The following is a 24,668-nucleotide window of genomic DNA, read 5'->3' on the forward strand; positions in this document are numbered from 1 at the left end:
CATCACTATTTGAAACTATTAATTTTTAAAGTGTAATGTAAGCATCACTGCTGTATATATTAAAATGAAATTAACAAAAAAAGAATTTAGACATAATTTTTTTTTTTTTTAACGTGCACATTTTGTCTTTTGTGTGGTCTTGATTGTTATTGGAATTTTAGTTTTAAATTATGATAATTTTATTTAATAATTAATTTTAAATTAATTTGGTTTCTATTTGTTGTAACATGAACGACAACACAAATATTGAGAATGCTGTCTCAGGACTAAACAACGTTTACAAAAATAAAAAAATTCAAAAAGTTTATCAAGGAAAAGTAAAGGAAAAGACCATAAATTATTATTAATGAATAAATGAAACCCAAAAAGGAACAAAAATGATGTGCATATTCATATATATGAATGAATAAATCTTAAAGCAAGTAAAACTTAAATTGAATATACAAATCAAACTTAAAACGAACACAAATCATTACAAGCAAAAGTTTGGCTACTGCCCCTATCCCTAACTGTAAAAGTCTAAGGGCTAATCGTCATTTGCGTTTTATTAAAAACTATGCGTCTTGAAAAGTCCTTGGGAAAAACTAATAAAATTAAACTGAATGTTGGATATATAGTGATATTAATAAAATTGCTGAGAGCTCAGCAAATCAAAATTTTATTTCACTGTAATTCTTATTTTATTTTTTATTTTGTAAGGATAAAAGAAAATGATTGTGATAAAATTTGTTTTCAGTAAACTGGAAATAATACAATAGGCTTTACACTTTTACAGTTAGGGAAATGGGCAGTAACCAAACTTTTGTTTTTAGTGATTTGTGTTCGTTTTAAGTTCGATTAAAACATTCAATTCAAGTTTTACTTGTTTTAAGATTTATTTATTCATTATATTAGTACCTGTTGCATGTTTGTTTGCTATGATTGTTTATTTAATTTCTGTTCGTTTTGGGTTTCATTTATCCTTTAATAGTAATTTCTGGTAGTTTGAGCTTGAAATATAGTAGAAATTTATTTCTGCTGGTCTAAGTTTAATGTACCCTTTTACTTTTCTTTGAAAAACTTTTTTTCGGAAGTATTTTTAAATTAATTCTGTTCGTTTTTTATTGCGAAAGTTTCAACTGTTTCAACATTCCCCGTTTCAAGATGTTTTTTTTTCTGCATCATAGTTTCAGCAACGTATCAAACCATCAAAGTTATGTTGTTTTTTTTTTCAACATTAAAATCTCAAAGTTCAACACCCCCTCAGCGTTCCCTGACAGTAGTCACAAATAGATGTGGTAGCAGTTCCAAGCAGTCCCACTCAAAGTTGGACTGTGAGTCCACCCTCTTTTCTCTGAAACAAGAGGTATTTCTGCCCGGGTGATTTTGGCCAATTTTGAATATACTATTAACCAAATTTTTCAGAACATTTTTGTGGCAAAGTCATTTCTGTTGCTCAAATGGCGGGTCAAAAATGTATTTTTACTGCACTATCCTTATTTTCCGCGAAATAGGATAAATTGCATCAAATAGGCCTAAGAGTAAAATTAGGAAATGGATAGTTGTAGTTACTACTATGTTTGACCATTTAGTATTTATCATACAGGCATATATATTTGACAGGGTCTATGGAGAGGCAAGTTTGATAAACTGATGCTGATTCTTTTCTTCTTTTCTTTTAGGTCTGCTGGGTTTTACTACTGGTATGCTCTATTGGCAAGTGCAGTGACAAATGCACTGAGATTTATACAGCTTTGTCAAACTGCTTTGCATCGGAGGCTGGTATTAGAAGATAGCTTCCTTAATTTTCAACATTCTTTGGTTTATATGTTGGGATCTCTTACCCTGGTAACTTGTAAGTTGTTTTGCTTTTCCTGGAACTCAGACTAAAAGTTATCATTCTTAAATTGTTTTATTTTGATAAACAATCCTTCTCGAGAGATATTACATTATTTCCGAAGAAACAGAGAGTAGAGATACCCCCCTCCTGGCAGGAGACCCTAGTTGCGGCTCCTTAGTAGACTCATCGGTTAAGACCACTTTTGGATCAAATCTAGTAACAGCCATCCAAAGTTTGGCCTATAGGTACTCAGTAATAATAGTTGGTAAAATAAAATAAAAATATAAGCGTTCCTTACTATAAAAACAGTTCGAGAGCCGTGTATAAAGTAAGTGTATTGTGTTTTCTATAATAGCACAATTCGTTTCTGGATCTTAAAGCATTTGGCAAAATCATGGACTAAGCAGCTCATAGTGCTTATGAGACGGTGAATTGCCCAGTCACCAATTTGTTAAAATATACTATAGAGCAATTCAAGCGGGGTAAAAATAACTTGATGATTCCGTTCGTTATGACGTGACGCACATATTAATGCCTAGATACATACATCTACTCTCTTTAACAGTGTTTCATAATGACAAAAGACAAGCCGAGGCAAAAGTTAAAGGTCCAACCGATAAAAAGCAGTAAATAAATAAGTTCAGCATTTTAAAAAGCTCCTGTCAATGAAATAACTAAGAATAGAGATATTGAAGTTTATATGGACAGTAACGAAGATCCTGATACTGCATCATAACTAAGAACGTTGGAAATTCTAAAGTCACTAACAAAGGATGTAATTATATAGGCAAGTCTGAAGCATAAGCTGGTAAAATCACACCCAGTATGAAAATACGTAGAGATTTGTCAAACAGTAGCCGAAACACGAAGAAAATGAAGCTGTAATTTTCCAAAGGGGCTGCTTTTAAGTTAAGGTCTATTTCCTTAAGCAAAGTACAAACAATATGACATGATTGAACTCACAGTGGTTGAAAATGACATGTCTTTTGAAAAACAAGAAGGAATTTTTGTCTAAGAGCCCGGACTATCAAATGTGACAAGACATGTCCAAACTATAGCAAAAGGCACGGAAAAAATGTTTAAGGTAATGTTTAACGAAAATGACGTGCAAATAAATATGTGATGAGAAATCAAGCGAAAGTAAGAATCGCACGAGCTAAATCAAAAGGCATGGAACAAACAACAGTGAGAATCATTTTGAGTTGTAAACGAAAATTCTGCACAGCGGTCTGTGGTTATAAGCTAGAAAAGACTTTTTTGTATCTATGAAGTCATTAAAAATTATATATGTTAATGAATATATCCAAACAGCCAAACCAAAAAGCATTAGAAGATATCTGAGGTAATTATGAACGAAAATTATCGACAATTTTGTTATTAGCCTACTAACCGCACGTGTCGTTATGCATCATATTCATCAGCGATTCGCTGTGATGCTCCTAAATTAACGCGTTCATTCATTCCACTGTAATTTCAATTCGTGCCCGTTCTCGCATGTCTTCTAACCATATATTTTGTGGTGCATCATTTTCAGTTACAGTTTGTTGTGATTCTCGCTGTCGATTTTCTTTTTTCCTGCAAGTCCTCCGGACATGATCAGTCATAAATCTCTGAATCATGTTTTGGGATCTTCAATTATCTTCAAATGACTATTTGAATTATCCTTAATCTCTGCCTATCTACAATAGTTCCGCCCTAGGATGAATGATAAACTATCTATCAACAAGCGAAATATGTATATCTCTATACAAATCTGAAAAAGTTATGCCAGCTTTGCTTCTATTTAAAACCAACTCAAGTGGATTCTGATTCAAAATGGCATTTAGTTGAATTTGTTTTGCCTAAATTTCATTTCCGGCTCGTTGTCGCAAGTCCTCTAAGTACAGCTGTTGCTTCTATTCTGAACACAATTTTTGTTTTGAGTCATTTTCGTTCGCGATTTGACGTGATTTTCAACGTCATTTCTAACACCAGATTTAGCTGTGCATCATTTTCATTTGTGGTTCGTTGTCGTTCTTGTTGTTGCGTGTCTTCTAATCGCAAATTCTGTTGTACTTCATTTTCTATCATCATTACCTCAGACATTTTTTCCATGCCTTTTGTTTTAGCTGTTCAGATTAGTTTATCATATTGTATAATTTCACATGACGTCATAGATACAACAAAACTTTTTTTCCAGCTTTTCCCCAGTAATTATTTTGGTTTAATTACGGTTTTATATAGTTCAGTAACCACCAGGCATGTTCCATTACAAATACTATTAAATATCCTAGTTGCACATTGACATAAGTTTCTGTTATTCTTTAGTTTTAAGTCGTAGGGGCACAAATTCAATTCCTCCCTTTCTTTTTATCTTTCATAAAATCATAATTTTTATAGGATTTATGTTCTCTTCGGAAGCGATCGACAACCTCAGCCTTAATTTTACATTCTCCTGCTTGAATCACACTAAAACAACACGTCTAGCTCGGTCGCTTGCAATCGACAAGTTTGCTTTTGTGTGATTCTTGGATTATGTATTAGCATAATTATCAATGGTATTTTTTAGTTTTAAGTCATGCGGTGGAAAATCAGCGATTTCAATTGAATTAAGAAATTCAGGTGTGAATTCAATTCTTTTTTCCTGTTTATCCTTCAAATGATCATACATTTTATAGGGACTCTATTCTCTAGGGATTTATTCTGATTCTTGCTGTTGCTTCTCTTCTTACAGCAGATTTAGTTGCGTGCAAATCTGTCTGCAATCCATTGGGATCCTCAGTGTCCTTGTATAGTTTTGCACGTGAATTATGAAATTCTGGCTTGAATGCAAATCCTCCTTCCTGTTTATTCCTTACAAAAATGTTCATTTTATAGGATTTGTATTACCCTGGGATTCTTTGTGATTCTCGTTGTGTCTTCTCGTCTAACCACAGAGTTCGTTGTTAGTCATTTTTTATCCTTACAATTTCTTGTCTTCTAACCACAGATTTTTTCACCATCATTTCATTTGTGGATTAGTTGTGATGCTTGTTATTATATGTATTCTAACCGCATAGCCCTATGTGATTCATTGTCGTTCATCACTGCGTCTGACACTTTTTCTATGCCTTAGCTGTCCGAAATCATTCATTATCTTTCATAATTATGCATAATGTCATTGTAACTTTGATTTGTCTTCTAGCCTCTCATTTTCGTTCTGCAGCATTTTCTTTTGCGTTTCAGTGTGATTCTTGCTGTCGCTTATTCTGCGCCTTTTGTCTCAGTTGTTCAGAGTTATTCATCATCTTGTATAATTTCGTATGCGTCATAGATACTAAACACTTGCTGTCGCTTGTTCCTTGCCTTTTTCTTCAAATGTTCAGTCATTGGTCATGTTGTATAATTTCGTATGCGTCACAGACACCAAAGACGGTATGATCCCCCGTGGGGAAAATGATGTAAGTTGTTCTTTAAATGCATATGAATGTGACATCATCTATATGAAATTACATGAAATATTAAAGCTCCAAACTAATTTTCCCAAATTCACCTATCTTACAACTATAAAGGTCACGACTTTGAAAAAATTCGATTAGAGCCTTAATTTTAGAAAGCCTGTTTCATATGAGTGACGTCACATTATTATGCGTCTCCTATGACTCTCTTTCCATTATTAGTGTTTACAAGCCTGCTTACCGCAATGGATAGCGCGTCGGACTAATAATCATATTACCATGGGTTTCACTCATACTGCAGTCGAATTTTTTGTTAGAATGTTCTTTCCTTAGTCAATTTTTTCCAGCATTTTTCATATGAATTACGTCACAAATACTTGTAATAGTTGTAATAAATCTTGCTGAAGATTAATTTCTGTGATAAATACTACTACTACTACTACTACTACTACTAACAACAACTCACCGCAGAACCAAGCCGCCTGAGGCCAACACGGCTAAGCACGCTCCTCCTCCTCCGTCCCAATCTATTCAAAGCCTCCCTTTTTACACCCTCCCAGGAAGTCTCCATTTCCTTTAAATTTTTCTTTATGACGTCCTTCTACCCAAGACGAGGACAATTTTTTTTTATTTGGCAATTTACTTAGAATTTTATTAGTTTTCAATAACTAAGGGGGCTAGTAGGGAGACTTAAGGTATTCCATCAAAGGGTTTACTACAGCTTTATCAAGAATTATTTACGAAAAGCATTTAGATATAATATAGAACTTCGAATTGACTCATTAAACACCTCTCCATAATGTTGCAGCATCCTGGTAGTCAGATGACGATTTATGATTTAACACGGAACTCACCGTGGCATTCACGCCCGCGTTGTACTCTTTGTTTATCAGGGAAGGCGTTAGGACATCGACGCGTCAGGAGCACTACCATTAGAACATCGACAAAATCCTTCATAACATCGACAAAAAATCTGTCAGAACATCGACACGTCAGGACATCGACAGACATAACATCGGCACGTCAGGACACCGACACTCACAATTGCTACCCGTCAGAACATCGACAGTCATAACATCCACACGTCTTTACGTCTAAAAAAATTTTAAGGTGTTATGACGTGTCGATGTTATGACTGTCTAAGTTCCGACGGGTAGCGATTTTGACTGTCGATGACCTGATGCGTCAATATAATGACTGTCGAAGCTCTGACAGGTTTTAATTGTGACTGCCGACTACCTGCCGTGTTGTTGTCATGAATATCGACGTCCTGACGCGTAACGACCTTGATTATCGATGACTTGAAGTGTCTATGGTATAATTGTTGATGTTCTGGGGTGTCGTTGTTCTGACGGATTTTCCTTGTCGATGAAATGACGTTTAGTGTTTGCGACGGTTAGATGAAATGGTAGCACCCCTTTTATCAAGACACGAGAAGCAAAACCTCCAGTGAAGGGCCTCCGCCTTCCAGCCAATGAGATTATAATGGTAGCGTTTTTATGATTCGCAGCTTTTCAACTCCAAAGATGACACCAAAAGTGCCATTTTTGGGGTCGTATGGACGTTTACATAGTCATATCAAGACAAATTTATGAAAAGCACATAGATAAGATCAAGAGCTTCAAAATAAGCCATTTAATATTTCTCCACGATGTTGCAGTAGCCTGTTATTTCTGCTTGTTAGCAGACAATTTATGAAACTTACATTTACGAGTTTTTTTTCACCCAAACATTTGTTTCGTCATTTGAAATATGCTCTATCACCCTTTAAGAATCCTAGGGTATTAGAGAAAATTTTCATTTTTCATTGAGAAACTTGCAAGCTTTAGCCGAATGTCGAGGAGTACCGGGAAAAAAAATTTGTGCATTTTGTAGGGAAGTGCAAAGAATTAGTGGATTTAAGGAAAGAATCTTTTCTGGAATGTTTTATTGATAATACTAAGTTTAATAAGTAATGTAAATAAAGAGAAAAAGAATTTTGGGTAAATTTGAAAGCTGTGGAAATTCCTGAGACTAGGCCTGAACCAAGAAGGTATTTTTTTTTTTTTAGATTTATGCAGGGTTGATTTTATGTATTTATGTGTTGGCCACGGCCCTTGATCGCTTCTGTATAAATAAATTATCAGTATTATTATCATAATCTTTTTTTCTTTGTTTAAAGGAAGATTTTTACCTGGTCTTCAAATATGTTTTTTCTTTCATTGCAGATCCTATCCTACCATCTCTGATCTTACTCCCGCCTTCTATGTATGCAATTCTACATTTATCAAGCAGGTGTTTGTGTTATCTTGATGTAAGTAACTAGTAGCGTTTCATGTTCTTTCATTTCATTTAATATGTTTGTGGATTTGTCAAATTTTTCTTAACTCTAAATCAGTGGTCAACAAGCTATTCTGAACTAAAGTGGGCACGTAACCCCTACAATTGGAAATCGTTAGTAAATCATTCTACACACCATGTTCATAATTTTGAACAGACAACTCTGTTCTAGCTGGAAAGTTGTCAACCTACTTCAAAATCCGGGAAATTCTTTGTCTTGAAAATTAATTTTCTATCATTTAAGGTAAATATTTTGGCTGTGGGACCAAAAATATGCACAGCAAATTTATACTTACTCAAGGCCGTACCAAGTTTATTTTTTCGGAGGGTTTTTTACTCAAAGATTTTTTTGGAGGGGGGGAGGGTTGCATTAAAAAAACTAAAAAAAAACGTATACAAAATTATCCATTTTTATCCAAAATTAAATATTCATTTTTGTTACGTTTTTACGAGTCAAACAAGCATTTCAGGGGGGGGGGGTTAAACCCCCCTAACCCCCTCTGGGTACGGCCTTGTACTTACCACCTAAAAAGTAGCATCTGGCTCACTTGCCTAGTTTTCTGTTAGCTCTGATTTTACTCTGGAAGACAGAGACATGGTCTATAAAAAAAAGGAGTTGGATGCACTTGGGGTAGCAGCTAGATCATGTACAAAACTTCTTGGGCTTGTATTATGCTAATTTTCACATTATTTTCGATATCATATTAATGTATATTTTACTTGATATTTATCTTATAACAAAGAAGGCACTTTCGGGAAGGCGCCAGGACATCGACACGTCAGGACCAGTACCGTCAGGACATCAACAAAATCCGTCATAACATCGAAAAAAAATCTGTCATAACAACAACACGTCAGGACATCGACAGTCATCAAACATCAAATTTTTTCATAACGAAAATCCGTCAGAACCACTAACCGTCAGAACGTCGACAGTCATAACATCTAAAATTTTAAAACTTTAGCTTTTTGGGGTTTAGGGGGAAAAGGTGCCTAGGTTAGGTTAGGTTACGTATTTAATTTATGCTATGCTTTACACGCATCCCCTCTGATGTGCAAATATATAGCCGAAATTTGTATCTAAACTATTATAAACTTATTACTATTATAGAAACTTATTAAATTCTTTCATAACGAAAATTCGTTAGAACCACTAACCGTCAGAACGTCGACAGTCATAACATCGACACGTCATAACTCTAATTTTTTTTTTTTTTTTTTAGATGACGGGTAGCAACTGTGACTTTCGATGAACTAACGTGTCGATGTTATGACTGTCGACGTTCTGATGGGTAATGATTGTGACTGTCGACGAACTGACGTGTCGATGTTATGATTGTCGACGTTCTGACGGGTAGCGATTGTGACTGTCGATGTCCTGACGTGTTGACGTTCTGACGGGTTTTCCTTGTCGGCGAAATGACGTTTAGTGCTTGTGACGGTTAGATGAAACGGTAGCATACGTTCATCAGTTCTGGCTATTTGGTGTTTCAGTAAGGATGACTTGTTTCTAACTATAGTGATATAAGCCAGTGTTTCAAATATGGGTAAAAAAAAAAGGCTGGGATACGGGAGTATTAACTTTTCATTATCTATAGGTCTTACTTTCAGAGGACGCACCTCCGAAGTTATAACCCCGGCGCTGGCTAAAACCATCTAGTTTATTTCCAAATATAGATGAGGGATGTGCTGTAAGTACAACGATTCTAAATGCAGAGACTTGTAGAGTCAATGTTAATCGATTTTGATTTGCTTGGAACTGCTGGAAAAAAGCTTAGAAATCTCCCAATTTTACAACATTTGTCAAATTTTTTTCGATTTAAACACATCTTGATAGGCACTTGCTAAGTCAAAGTTACACGAGTTATAAAACCGTAAAAAATAGAATTATTGATGCAAAAATAGCCAGTTCACCCATGCAATATACTTTTTACTTTTATTCAGATACAATCCAAACATTATAAACAGATTGCGATAAATGATTTTTTTTTTTCCAAATAGGAAGTGGAATGCTCTATTTTATGATGTATAATACAGTAAAGCCAGCTTTTTTTTTATCTTAAACCGAAATTATTAAAATTATGCTCTCGTCTCGTTTTAGTGATTTATAGTACTTTTGTTCAAGAACTATTCTGGATTTTTTCGCTTTAGCAAGCTCCTGCCTGTGACCGCTGGATCAATTGCTGCTTGTGTTTCATCTAGTGTTTATTTTTCATTTATTGGGCCTGAAATTTATTAATGTAGACAATTAATATTTTTATTAATGTCACTGTTCAATTACTATTTGGCTGTTGTAGTTTCCCACTCATAGCTAATGCAGTTTGAACCTACTGAGTTATAAGTGCTAATATTTATAGGTGTCTAATTGGGCCATATAAAAAAAAATCACTGCTTATTAATTGATACAAGAGATAGCAATATACGGTGATTTTGTTCCAACGATGAAAAATGCAAAATATGTATGTAGTGTAGTCGTGGGTGACTAAAGGCCATAAAGAAATTGTAGACAATTAATACATTTATTAATGTCACTGTTCAATTAATATTTGGCTTTTGTAGTTTCCCACTCATAACTATTGCAGTTTGAACCTACTGAGTTATAAGTGCTGATATGTATAGGTCTAATTGGGTCATATATAAAAAAAAAAAATCCCTGCTTATTAATTGATACAAGAGACTGCAATATACGGTGATTTTGTCCCAACCTTGAAAAATGCAAAATATGTGTGCAGTGTAGTCGTGGGTGACTAAAGGCCATAAAGAAATTGTGGTGAGATGTAACAATGACAGCTGATATATCAAGTAGGTTGATTAGGGAACTCTTTTCTTTTCAACATCACTATTTAATCTCATATATTAAAGGAAGTACTTCAGTGCTTAAAATACTGAAAAGCTTTATGTATCAGGGTTAGTGAATACTATTATTTAGTTTACATTATATTGTTTTCTTTTTCTTCTAGTGCGTGGATAGAAATAGAATGCGTCTTGTCAGAATGATCATTGGTGTTGTAGAAGTTCAAAGTGTTATTATACTTCAGATAGTTGCCTTTTGTGACATAGTGACGTTACCACTTCTAGTTTTTACCATGTAAGTTTTTGTTTCCTTCAAATGACTCCCATATTCCTACCTTTAAGTAATACTAATTACTTATAGCCTAGGCTATCCGTTTTTCAGTGGGAATAGTCTAGGCCTATCTGTCATTCTCTTATCCTCACTTGTTACTTAGCTCAATTTATGCATTAGTGAAAAGCCACTAACCTACAATTTATAGCCTGCCCTAAAAAGCTACAAGGTACTTTCAATAAGGCCTATGGGTTCTAAAAATGTAAACTGTAGCTTACCTGCTCAAATGACATTGTTTTCCTTGCCGAATCGAGGATAGGCTATACAAATTTTCTAGGTTAGTCCTCTTTGGCTTACACTGCCACAAATCCACCACAAAGTACTGATTCTAGGTTATGTAATATCAATTAGGGGCATAAAAAAGTTTCATTGGCAACATAAAAAAAGGTAACAAAACAATGTTTTTAAGAGCTAAAATCATAAACACATGAAATTATTATTCTTTGCTCTAGAACTGGAATAAACATAACAAATAATGATATGCTGTGGTTGTTGATAATAATAACAAATAAATTGTTTAAATAATCGTACGCATATTAAATAGTTTCAAAAAATGTCGTTACTACAAATTCTAGAGCTATTTTACCACATTACAAATCAAACAAAATGATTTTAAATTTTGTTTTGATGTTTCATTTTAAGTTTTGATGTTGCTCATTACTTTCAGTTAAAAAGACTTTTTCTTATTTAATATCTGGTGATTTTTAAATAACACCGGGAAATTCGACTCCTCTTCCTTAGAAAATGAAGAAAATCCCTCACAGAAAATCCCTTCAAGGAAAGGTCTTCCCACTTAAATTACCCCTCCTTCAGGAAAAATCCTCCCAGACACTTCCATTCTAGCTAAACATTCCCCCAGAAAATTTCTTGCTGACGATTCCGGCTAAAAAATTTTCTTACCACACTTTCATTTTCAAAAAACTTTTATTTCTGATTGTTTTTAAAATCAGGCAGGACCTCCCCCCACTTCGTGGAAAATTCTTGCCGCAAATATCCCCCCACTTCCCATTATAAAGTTGTTCCCGCAGAAAATTCCCCCTGGAGAATTTATCCCTGGAAAACTCCTCCATGAAAGATTTTTCCGGTGGAAAATCCCCCCATCAATGGAATGATACTCTAGACGATTTCAATCCAGTAAAAATAACCAGACAATTCCACTTAACATTTCCACGAGTAAAATGGATGGAATCAGCAAAGAAAAAGTAAGAAATAAAAAGAATTTCGTATAGGAATTCTTGCAAATTCCCCTAGTGTAAAGTTTCCCTTATAAAGTTCTTTCTTCTGGCAAAAACAAAATATAGAAAGTTCCACATTTTTGCAGCAGGGAATTTGAAATTTCTTCATTCTCGAGTGCGCTGAAACTGATGGTGTGAATCTGATTCCTTTACTTTTAGGGGGTGTTTCCCCCCTTTTTTGAAATCAGGTAAATTGTCTCAGGTTCGTAGCTTTTGATGGGTATCCTTAAATTTAACGAATCTTATCAGCATAATAAGCCGATTCTTTTGATATATTGATTGGTATCAAATTTCCGTTTTTTAGAGTTTTGGTTAGTATTTAGCCATGTCACACCTTACCTACAGTTCGTTACCACGAATAGTTGGATTATTTTTTGTCAAATTTCGTAATGGAAGTGAAAACATATGTCTGGTATTATAATCACAGCGTTCCAGTATTAACTAGTAGTAGCTCTTGACGGTTCCAGAAATTACAGCTTTCTTTGTTATTTGTAAAAGAAAAACAAGCTCAGAAAATTGATAATTAGCTTTACTGAGTTAATCTTTAAGAACTCGTCGGTTGATAAGTTAATTGGGGCTATTAGGCCGTGGAGTTGGGATTAGTAATTATATGTGTCAAAAGTGTTATATTCAAAATTTCAAGGCGGTACTTGCTTGTTCGTCATGTTGTTTTTCTCATTTTGACCGTTGTAGTTTTTTAATACCACTACTGTGGATTTCAACTCGTGTTAACCGCAAAGCTTGAAGGTCTGAAAGTAGATTTCATACATTTTCTGTGTTTTCTGTAGAGCACGCCATTTACTGTTATAGTAGACAATTTTTAGGCATTAAATCCTGGTTTTTATCTTGGGTGATTTCTCTGTGTTTAAATTTTGAATTTTTGTATTTACTTCATTAAAAAAGTTAGCTTTTCTGTTAAATCGCTAACTTTTATTAACTTTTTATAAGGTCTGATTATAAATATGACAGTTAGTTCTTGTTGTTGGAAGAAATATAAATAGTAGCCTACTTGTATTGAACAATTTTTGGAGAGCTCTAAAATCAACATACTGGAAATTCTTACTGTTAGGGCCCTTGGCCCTGATTACCAGATAAATGTCTGTTTTTCCTAAATTAAATTATTCTTGTGACTCTCTGTCTTATCCCCCCTCCCCTTTATTCTTGAATACTTCGTAATATTTTGGCCTTCCCTTTCCACGAAACATTTTGGATAATTTCTCGCAGGCTGGCTAATTGGCCTTGAGTAGAAACTGCATAGTTTGGATAAGTCGTCCCGAACCAAAATGTAGTTTTAAAGGGCTAGAGACTGTTGAATTTTGACAGGGATAAAAGGGAGGATGGACTCATATTGGGGATTATCCATGGCCTTGCATCACACCCTCCGAGTTTTAGGATTGGTCGGTCTCCATGACCTGTGCCTCGTTGTGTTTTTATTTTTATTTTTGCCCTTTTGAAGCAAAGTTGATTGTAGTTCTTGACTTGGTTTTGATCTGGATAGTAAGCTTTGTTCTTATTTCTACTTTTAACTTCTTTTAACTAGTCAAGGTAGAGTCAAGGGAGAAAGGGTAGAGGTTGGGACAGGAATAGAGTATCCTGCGTTATTTTTACATATCTTTCATGGCAGAAACTAATAGTTTTAAAAGACGAATTATGGGCTTGGTGACTTGGGCCCTTACAGCAGCACCTTTGGCCAAATAGTATGGCCCTTACTTCCCCCACAGGAGGTACACTTGCCAAATCCACACTGGTTATAGCTGTGGCAGAACCAAATAGCGGAAATCAGCAAGGGCAAAACTCGTAGACCGTAGCGTATCAGGTATCTTGGTCGTGGTGCCTTGGTGCCAGTTGAATTAAACTAGTGGCTTCAGGACAGACCCTGGCAGCCCATTAGATTACGAATATTGGTGGCAGAATAGTCCACGAAAGACGTTGGAGTATCTCAAACATGATACCATACCCTAGTATCATTAGTAGTAGCACTGGTGGCGTTGTGCCACGTACGCCGGTGGCACTAGGAACAAACACTGGTGGCAGTGAGTTAGTGGAACCATCGAAATACTGATATTGAAACAAAAACGCCTTTCTGGAAATTCGAGCTGAATCAGCTTACAGTAGCCTATTTAGAAATTACGTGGAGGATTACAGAATTAAAAACCCTATTGTAATTGAACCTAGGAAGAACGCATTGTATAATTGATGACGACTTTGATGAACTGGCGCTTAAGCATAGCCTAATAAAATAACATAAAAAGTGAAGAAAAACAAATAAATCAAGAATCTTGTCTGTCGGCATTAATTATAGTAATACTGAGGTTTTGAGAATATTAGCCTATTTCAACTAAGCTAGTATGGCGGAAGATATTGATTTCGAAGATCTTCTGGAGGCCGCTAAAAAACAATTACAAATATGTAAAGAAATCGCTAATGAGGCCCAAAAAGAACGATCGGCAATTATTGAAATTATTTAGTCATATTTGTATTTTAAGAGAATACAAGGAGGATAGAGAGACTATTCTTAGTCTCTTACGAGGCTTATACAACACTAGTCAGACAATTTTTTCAATCCTATGAAGAGGTAAAAGAAATCGCTAATGAGGCCCAAAAAGAACGATCAGCAATTACTGAAATTATTTAGAGTCATATTTACATTTTAAGCGAATATAAGGAGGATAGAGAAACTATTCTTAGTCACTTACGAGGCTTATACAACAGTAGTCAGAAAAAAATTTCAATCCTACGAACGCCCTTATTGGAAGGGCTTTTTTATTGAAAAAAACTCTAGAACGATAGAAAATATTGCCAGGACTTTACAAAAACAACTGACAGACTAATGAAAACTCGCTGGGGAAATTTGGAAAGCGATGTTTCATCACAACAAATCTACAGGCCGTTGAATCGCCAGAAAAATTTTGCTAAGGATCGATCGCAAGATAATGAGGATAATTAAATCTTAAAAATAAACACTTAGACATGGGTTCACCTGCGGTAAATTTATTTTCATATTTTTCTGGCAGACTCGGCGCCTCTTCTTCGCACCTGCTTGTTGGCACCTCATATTTAGTATATTTCTTTTGACCTCTGTTATTTTTCCAATAGTTTCCCAAGAAATTAATTTCACTCGTCCTATTTTCTGTATAACTTAGCCTAGCTGCTTCAGTATCCCCCACCGTTGTAGGAAACGCTTCTAGGGATAGGAGATTACCGATATCTCCAAAGTCCCCTCCTATGAGATACGGTACTTGTTTAGAATCCGATAAACGCGCTAGAAGTGAAGTTCCGTTAATGCTAGTGAAATAAAACAAAATAGGATAAAAATATAATAGTTTATGAGCAAATTTGGGCTATATATTTTCATATTAGGTGGGGGGAGGGGTAAAGCATAGCATATATTAAATACGTAACCTAACCTAACATAGGTATCTTTTTTGCCTCTTTAATCCCAAAAAAGTGAAGTTGAAATAGTGTCCACAGAGTGAGCAACACCTCACTAGTCAGCGGAAACTCGGTTTTGCATAGCATCTTTGACATTCTATATGCGTTTTTCTTCGCGTGTTTATCGGATACTAAAAGAGAACCGAGAAAACTTATTGCAAGAGTAGGTACTAGGCCTACCTTTATCGTTTTTCTCTCGATTGTGCGGTCTTTCTTTGCAATATTTATTCTAACCCAAGCTGACGGGTATGGATGCTTATCTCCATAATAACATAATGTTGTAATCGTTTGGTTATCTATGGTTTATCTCCACTCAATTGATTTAGTCAGTTCGAACATAAGTTTGGTCAATGCAAGAATCAATTGCCATTTCAACCAATTTTCTATTCAATCTTCCGTATATGTTATGTGATTCTGTAAACTCATAATTTTTTTCATTATTATGAGCCGTAGACCAGGCAAAATATCCTGTAGTATCACAGTTATAACAATTTATTTCTCTTTTTTGCACTGAAATGTACTTTTTGCTCTGTGTAATAGTTCCGACTTTTATTGTACTCTCTTTATTTGGGTTTATCTGTGTCCAATGCTTCGTTTCTTATTTTGGTCCACCAATCCACCAACTCTGCCATTACTTAAATTGTTTTCAGGCTCTTTTCTTTTAAGTATATTTTCAATTATGTATGGGTATTTTCTAGATATTGTTCCTTCACTGCCTTTTCCATGACCTCCTTAGGTTTTTCTAGTAATTCATCTACATCATCTATCATAGTATATCCACCTAACTCTAGCCATTTTTTCTTGTAAATATGTCAGTCTGTATTCAAATTTATCTCCGAATTTCTGAATTTCTTTTTGTTTCTTTCCTGAACTTTTCGCGGAAGTGTTTCGGAGGTAATTCAAATCGCTTAAAAATCACTTCTTTTAATTTTTGAAAGTGTATTACGTAGTGCCTCGGCAAAGTCGCATAGGCAGTTTGTAGTTTGTTCCTTGTAATTTAACTTGGGCAATATCATTGTCACCCAGTGTTCCTCCGGATACCCGCTCAATTCTGCAATTTTTCCAAAATCTAGATTTACAAATATACATCCTAGTTTTCTTTCTTCGGTTGGGTGCTTGTCGCACGCCTTAGATCTATTGTAGATGATTGTTGCGTCGTTAAGGAATTCTACCTGCAATTGTTTCCATTAAAAACCTCCTTTCTTCTCTATCTGCCTCTCCCTTTTGATTCCTGGGTATTCTATGATTCTCCTTTTCCTTCTCTGGCTTCCTCTTTTTGCATTAAGGGGTTCAACATCTTGGATATATCTCCATTATTACTTTTTGTGACCCCCTGCTTGAGAATACTCTAACAAGTGCTCAGAGTGCTAACAAGCACTCTGAGAGTGGTTTCTGCTATTTGGTCTATTTCGATTTCTCCCGTCGTCAAATTCTCTCAATTCATTTTCTGATTCTGTTCGTTCCATATTTTTTAGCCAGTGTATTTTTTATCTCTAACTGACAACTCCCCTTTATGTTGCTTAGTATCTGATGGGTGCGTTTGTCTTGGTTAATGTGTGTTTTCGTATAAGATTTTTTCTCCATTTTTCTCTTCATGGACTATAGCCTCCGCGTCCTCTTGGTACTGTCTCATACTAACGGGTATGAGATTCAGTGATGTCAGGTGCCCGACACAAGAATGCGCACCAAGGGAAGCGAAAAGTCACATTTGGCGAATTTTTTCTATATATTTTTTGGGTGGATTTCTAAATTCAGGATAAATTTTATCTGGCAGAGATTTGGGCAAAAAAAAAAAAAAAATCAGAGACAATGTTACCAGAAAGTGTGAATTTTGCTTTTCAGAATACTAGAACTCAAAATTGATAGGATTCAGTCTTCATTGACAGATTTTGGCACAATATTCCGAAATCTGAAACAGTGAAGCATTTTTGACATGCGCTTTTGTGGTCAAAATTTTCTGTTCTCAGTCTCTGGGCTGACGAGAAAGATATTTTCCTTAGTTCTCTGGTATGTCAGAGAATTAAATAAAAAAGGGAATTAAAGATGATTTAACAAAAAAAAACTTTCCAATATCTAAAGTGGTATTTTACACTACTTTTTGGGTAATATGCTGAATTATTCCCTACCAACAATAGAAATTGTGATTAAATAACTAAAAAAAGAAATAAGTACTCAGTATAATGGTCTTGCAATATAGATAAGTTATACAAAAATGTGTAAGTTAAAGGCGTATTTGATAAAGATAACTAATAGATCGGATTATTATCAAACTTAGTTATGAGAACAAAATATTTCGTAGCTTTCAAAATATAAATTAGAACGACAAGAACGACCAAGTCAAAGATAAGAAATTAGAACGGCCGTTATTAATGCAACTATCTATAAAATTGCAGGCTAAGGACAACGTTCTGAGATTTTTGTCATGAAACAAAAGCCAAAGACATATACATGTGAGATAAAATTGTACTTGGCAAGGTCCTTCAACAGTTCATATTGTTATTTTATTTGTGTTTTCCTTTTAATGAACTTCGAATTAGTTTTGTACATTTTTAATCATATATTGTATTTATTTTCGACCAGTATTCAAGATCATTTTTAAAGTTAAACAGCAAACCCTCCTTCTATATCGCCAAGGATTTCCTCAAGAGTTCATCTTCATTTTCTTTATCATTGCATGTTTTTTGATGTCTTACATTTCAATGGTAAATCTATTCAGCATAGCGGGTGTAGGATCAAAGTCCCTGCAGCGCTTTCTTTGGCAATTTAGCTTAAGTCGGATGGTCACAGTAGAGTTAAGTTTTTAAAGGTGCATCCTGTTTCGAATTTTGTACTTGAGAAGATTCATAACAGAAAACACTCTCTCGACGAAGGGGTTGCTGATGGGTAAGCTTGAGACAGAAAGAGCTGCTTGAGCTATGTCAAACAAAGGTCAGCTTTTCCCACTCTTTTCTGTATTTTTTTTTGTCGGAATTTGACCACCTTCCCATTTGGTTTTTCACGCTAAGGATAATGCACGCTTTAATAATTTGAAATTTAGGTCGTCATGGAGCCTGGAATGCGATTGAGAATTCCTACGGGGCTCTGAAAATTCCACCTGTTTTTATAGAGAGATTCCTGAATCTGTCAGTAGAAGTTGTCAGTAAACACTAGACTCTGAAATTTTGATTTTTGTCATTGTTATTGTGAAGGCAAAATGACATGCGCAAAATCGGCGCAATGCGCCAATTTGAAAAATTCAATGCGCAATCAACTCAAAAAAGCGCAAATGCGCAAATGCGCACCACCTGGCAACTATGATGAGATTGTACCGTCTCATACTAACGGGAATGCGACCTAGACCAATGTCTACGTCGCATATTTAATGTGTCTAATGTAAATTCAGAAACCGGGTCAGAACTGGCCATTTTACCAGATGACAAGGATTCGGTCTTACTTAGTTGTGCATCCTCTTGGATATGCGCGGGTTCCTTTCACTCTGATTATATAACCAGTATGGACACGACAAGGGTACTACCTGCGGAGGAGGAAAGGGGGGTAAATTTCACATTATTTTGCCCAAGATGTCACGATCTGTGTAACCACTAATAAATACGTCCTTAAAGGGGGAGGCTCCTCCGGTAGATTCTACAATGACGACAATTCTCAATAATCTCTTTCTAACCCCACCAGGGTTCGGTGAAAATTATCTAATATAGCCTAGTAGGAGAAAATGACTCACTTTTATTACCAATGTCAATTTCAATATCACAATCTCAATTTTAAACGGGAATTAACTTAGAAACATATATACAGACAAGTGATGTGGTCTCCTATTTTGCCATGGTGTCACACAGGGGCCAATAAAATCTGGTGTTTGGGCCCATGGCCTTTTTTTATCAAATAAGTGTCCCTTTTCATTTATACGTAGATTTACATACAATATAATTTTATGTACAGATTAAATTCTTGCATAGGCTAGCCTGTTTCGCGAGTAGGGAGATGCCATTGAAAAATAATTTAAGCGTAAAGCAAGTTCAATTTTAACTCGATATATTCTTTTGGCCCACCGCTTGACACCATGGTGAAACAGGTGACCTTACCTCTTGTCTGCACATAGGTTTTAATTAATTGATTAATTCCCCATTTAGAATTGGGATTGTGGCATTGGAATTGACATTGGTAATAAAAGTGAGTTATTTTCGACAACTGTATTGTATTATTTTCCCCAAACTCTGGTAGGGTTAGCAAGAAAGTATTGAGAATTATCGTCATTATAGTATCCACCACAGGACTGGTCCCCTCCAAGGATATATTTATTAGTGGTGACACAGGTCGTGGCACCTTAGGCCAAATAGTGTGGTATTTACTCTCCCCGCAGATAGTACGCTTGTCATACCCTCACTGGTTATAATATCAGTGCGGAAGGAACTCGTAGGATCCGTGAATCCCGATTCTTTGCTTCTCTTAAACGTAAATTTTGTGAGAACAAGAAAGTTCTTATTAATCGTGCCGTAAACCTCTGATTAAGGTTGTCCCAAAACCTATATGGTTCTTATCCTTTTCAGTTTTTGCATTACGTTGTCGGGTTGATCGATTTCAATTCACTCTGACTAGGCCACAAAATTGCTTGATTAGATTAGCACGATTATTTTCTACAAATCTTGTGGACTTCATTCTTTAATGTCTTGAACCACATGCTGATAGCCGTACAATCCAGCACCTTTTTGCTCTGCAGCGAAGACATGTTGGATGGTGACAGATCATGAGCCAAGCTGTGGAAGCAGGAATACTGATATTGGTCAAAGAGTGAAGACAGAAGACGTTTAGTAGTTTTTGTTGTAAGAGTTGGCCACCGTGGCGCGTGGGTGGTCATTTATGCTACAGGGGAATATATGCCCCTCTTTCTTCTATAAACGGCCCTTTTTTGTTACAAATAGATTTACCTACAATACAATTTTATTTACAACTTTAACTCTCGTAGATGCTAACCTGTTTCGCTAGAGGGAAAGAATTAGTTGGTATTGAAGATATTTTTTCTAAATTTTACCATTGAAAATAATTTATGCATAAAGCGAGTTCAGTTTTTACTCCCCAAACATTTTTTAGCCCACCACTTGACACCATGGTGAAAGAGGAGACCTTACCTCTAGTCAGTATATATCTTTTGAAGTTAGTTCCCGTTGAAAATTGAAAATGTGATATTGGAATTGACACCGGTAATAAAAGCGAGCTATTTTCTAGGACGGAATATTTTCCCCAAACCCGATGATGGGGTTAGGAAGAGAGTATTGAGAATCTTCAGTGTATTATCAACCCGAGGACCCGTCTCCCTCAAAAGATATAAAAGATATATTTATTAATGGTGACACTGGTTGTGGCATCTTGGGACAAAAAGTGCGGCACTTAAACTTATGTTGTAGGTAAAGCTATGTGTAAGAGATAAGGGAAATTTATCTGATGAAAAAGGGGCACGGTCCCCAAATATATATATATATATATATATATATATATATATATATATATATATATATATATATATATATATATATATATATATATATATATATATATATAATATATATATATATATATATATATATATATATATATATATATATATATATATATATATATATATATATATATATATAATATTAATATAATTAACTAAAAAAGAAAACTTTTTTTAAACTGAAAGTAAGGAGCACCTTTGTTTGAGCTTTGAGCTTACAGTTTGGGCTCCTTACCACGAACTGTTTTTGATATGTATATATATATATATATATATATATATATATATATATATATATATATATATATATATATATATATATATATATATATATATATATATATATATATATATATATATATATATCGTTCGGATGTTTGGCCCACTTTTATCAGATAGATCCTTTTTGAAAATTTAACTTCATTTATCTTCAATTGAAATGTGAAACCCTGGACAAAGCTGTTACTAGGAGACATCTTGAAAGAATTCGCTAATGAATCCCATTCTGGAAAAGACAGACGGGGATGATTCATACAGGTTAAACTGAGTGTACCATGCTGCAAAGGGTGCTGGGAAATTTCAACTTGAATCAGCCATTCACGGCCGGAGGGTCAGATTATCCATAGCTCAGCGCGATAGGTGATTCTTGAAGTGTTTTTTAATTTTGAAATTGATTATTGGTTTGGTTCTGAGTTTGAAGTGTAAAGTCATATTGTAAATAGTAAGCTCTTTCCAAACTTTTTACTCTTTGACTTATTTCGCCTAGGTAGAGTCGGGAGTCTAGAGAGAGACTGAGACTAGATTGGTTTGCTGTAAGAAGAGAATCCTATACTAAGCAAGATATATTTTCTTGAGGGGAAGGAAAAGTTTTTGGGACCTTAAAACCTGGGGCCCTTAGCATGGTTTCTTAGGCCAATTAGCGTGGCACTTACATAAGAAGTATACTTTCCAAACCCTCACTAGTCGTCATATCACTGCGTAAAGAAATTGTAGAAACCGCGTGCCCGCTCGATCCCGTTACTATACTCTAGCGGTACCACCGGTGGTGACACTGGTGACGTGATATATATATATATATATATATATATATATATATATATATATATATATATATATATATATATACTATACTATCTACTACACACACACACACACACACACACACACACACACACACACACACACTATCTACTACTACTATATATATATATATATATATATATATATATATATATATATATATATATATATATATATATATATATATATCTATATCTATATCTATATCTATATCTATATCTATATACTATATACTATATACTATATACTATATACTATATACTATATACTATATACTATATACTATATACTATATACTATATACTATATACTATATACTATATACTATATACTATATATATATATATATATATATATATATATATATATATATATATATATATCTATAAGTAGAGGGGGGCTCTACTCCCACGAGAACACCCTGCTGCCACCTATAACTTTTTTGCACCCCAAATATGGGCATAGAGTCCCTAGAGAGAACACGTGGTTAATGGGGTCAATGTTGTTGTTGTTGTAAGTGCACGCGATAGAGTCCCTAGGGAGAACACGTGGTAATGTCAGTCGTGACGGGGCACCAAATATGGGCATGGAATCCCCAGGGAGAATGATTGCGTAATCAAAGTGTGTCAATGACCTCTTTTTTCCAAGGACAAATGGATTTGTGAGAAATTGATTACATAATCAGTAGAACCCTATCAGATGGTCATGACGGGAGTCCATACATGGGCATAGAATGACGTAATCGACTAGGACAGTTGGATATCTGATAATTTGATTAAATAATCGGTAGAACCATATCAGGAGGTCGTGACGGGGCACCAAATATGGGCATAGAGTCCCTAGGGAGAACACGTGGTAATGTCAGTCGTGACGGGGCACCAAATATGGGCATGGAATCACCAGGGAGAATGATTGCATAATCAAAGTGTGTCAATGACCTCTTTTTTCCATGGACAAATGGATTTCTGAGAAATTGATTACATAATCAGTAGAACCCTATCAGAAGGTCATGATGGGAGTCCATACATGGGCATAGAATGACGTAATCGACTAGGACAGTTGGATATCTGATAAATTTATTAAATAATCGGTAGAACCATATCAGGAGGTCGTGACGGGGCACCAAATATGGGCATAGAGTCCCTAGGGAGAACACGTGGTAATGTCAGTCGTGACGGGGCACCAAATATGGGCATGGAATCCCCAGGGAGAATGATTGCGTAATCAAAGTGTGTCAATGACCTCTTTTTTCCAAGGTCGATTGGATTTGTGAGAAATTGATTACATAATCAGTAGAACCCTATCAGAAGGTCATGACGGGAGTCCATACATGGGCATAGAATGACGTAATCGACTAGGACAGTTGGATATTTGATAAATTGATTAAATAATCGGTAGAACCATATCAGGATGTCGTGACGGGGCACCAAATATGGGCATAGAGTCCCTAGGGAGAACACGTGGTAATGTCAGTCGTGACGGGGCACCAAATATGGGCATGGAATCCCCAGGGAGAATGATTGCATAATCAAAGTGTGTCAATGACCTCTTTTTTCCATGGTCGATTGGATTTCTGAGAAATTGATTACATAATCAGTAGAACCCTATCAGAAGGTCATGACGGGAGTCCATACATGGGCATAGAATGACGTAATTGACTAGGACAGTTGGATATCTGATAAATTGATTAGATAATCGGTAGAACCATATCAGGAGATCGTGACGGGGGTCCATATATGGACATAGAATGAAGTAATCGACTAGGACAATGGATTTTGGAGAAATTGATTACATAATCAGTAGAACCCTATCAGAAGGTCATGACGGGAGTCCATACATGGGCATTGAATGACGTAATCGACTAGGACAGTTGGAATATTTCAGTAGTGTTTTGTTGCGGCTTACCTTGTCACAGTTACATTCTCTTGATTTTTCAAAGATCATTTTGAATTTCATTCATTGAAATGCAAGAGTTGGAATATTTCAGTAGTGTTATGTCGTGGTTTACTTTGTCACAGTTACATTCTCTTGATTTTTCAAAGTTCATTTTGAATTTCTTTCCATGAAATGCAAGGGTTGGAATATTTCAGTAGTGTTTTGTTGCGGCTTACCTAGTCACAGTTACATTCTCTTGATTTTTCAAAGTTTATTTTGAATTTCTTTCGTTGAAATGCAAGAGTTGGATTATTTCACTAGTGTTTTGTCGTGGTTTACCTTGTCACAGATACATTCTCTTGATTTTTCAAAGTTCATTTTAAATTTCTTTCCTTGAAATGCAAGGGTTGAAATATTTCAGTAGTGTTTTGTTGTGGTTTACCGTGTCACAGTTACATTTTCTTGATTTTTCAAAGTTCATTTTGAATTTCGTTCATTTAAATACAAGAGTTGGAATATTTCAGTAGTGTTTTGTTGTGGCTTACTTTGTCACAGTTACATTCTCTTGATTTTTCAAAGTTCATTTTGAATTTCTGTCGTCGAAATGCAAGAGTTGGAATATTTCAGTAGTGTTTTGTCGTGGTTTACTTTGTCACAGTTACATTCTCTTGATTTTTCAAAGTTCATTTTGCATTTCTTTCATTGAATTACAAGAGTTAGAATATTTCAGTAGTGTTTTGTCGTGGTTTACCTTATCACAGTTACATTCTCTTGATTTTTCAAAGTTCATTTTGAATTTCATTCATTGAAATGCAAGAGTTGGAATATTTCAGTAGTGTTATGTCGTGGTTTACTTTGTAGTACGTAACTGAACGAA

General features: G+C 35.1%; 1 protein-coding gene across 1 annotated transcript in view; it reads left to right on the top strand.

The window, feature by feature from the left end:
- Positions 1-24,668, top strand: part of LOC148955302 (Krueppel homolog 2-like) — a 45,731-nt gene that overhangs the window by 15,585 nt on the left and 5,478 nt on the right. The window contains exons 3-5 of the mRNA XM_089108141.1: positions 1,662-1,834; positions 7,443-7,528; positions 10,515-10,642. Coding sequence (XP_088964267.1) covers positions 1,662-1,834; positions 7,443-7,528; positions 10,515-10,642 — 387 coding nt within the window. The remainder of the gene's footprint in view (positions 1-1,661; positions 1,835-7,442; positions 7,529-10,514; positions 10,643-24,668) is intronic.

This window comes from Artemia sp. Qi Xiang Cuo, chromosome 2 (genome assembly GCF_049724085.1).
Source record: "Artemia sp. Qi Xiang Cuo chromosome 2, ASM4972408v1, whole genome shotgun sequence".
Taxonomy (NCBI): Eukaryota; Metazoa; Arthropoda; class Branchiopoda; order Anostraca; family Artemiidae; genus Artemia; species Artemia sp. Qi Xiang Cuo.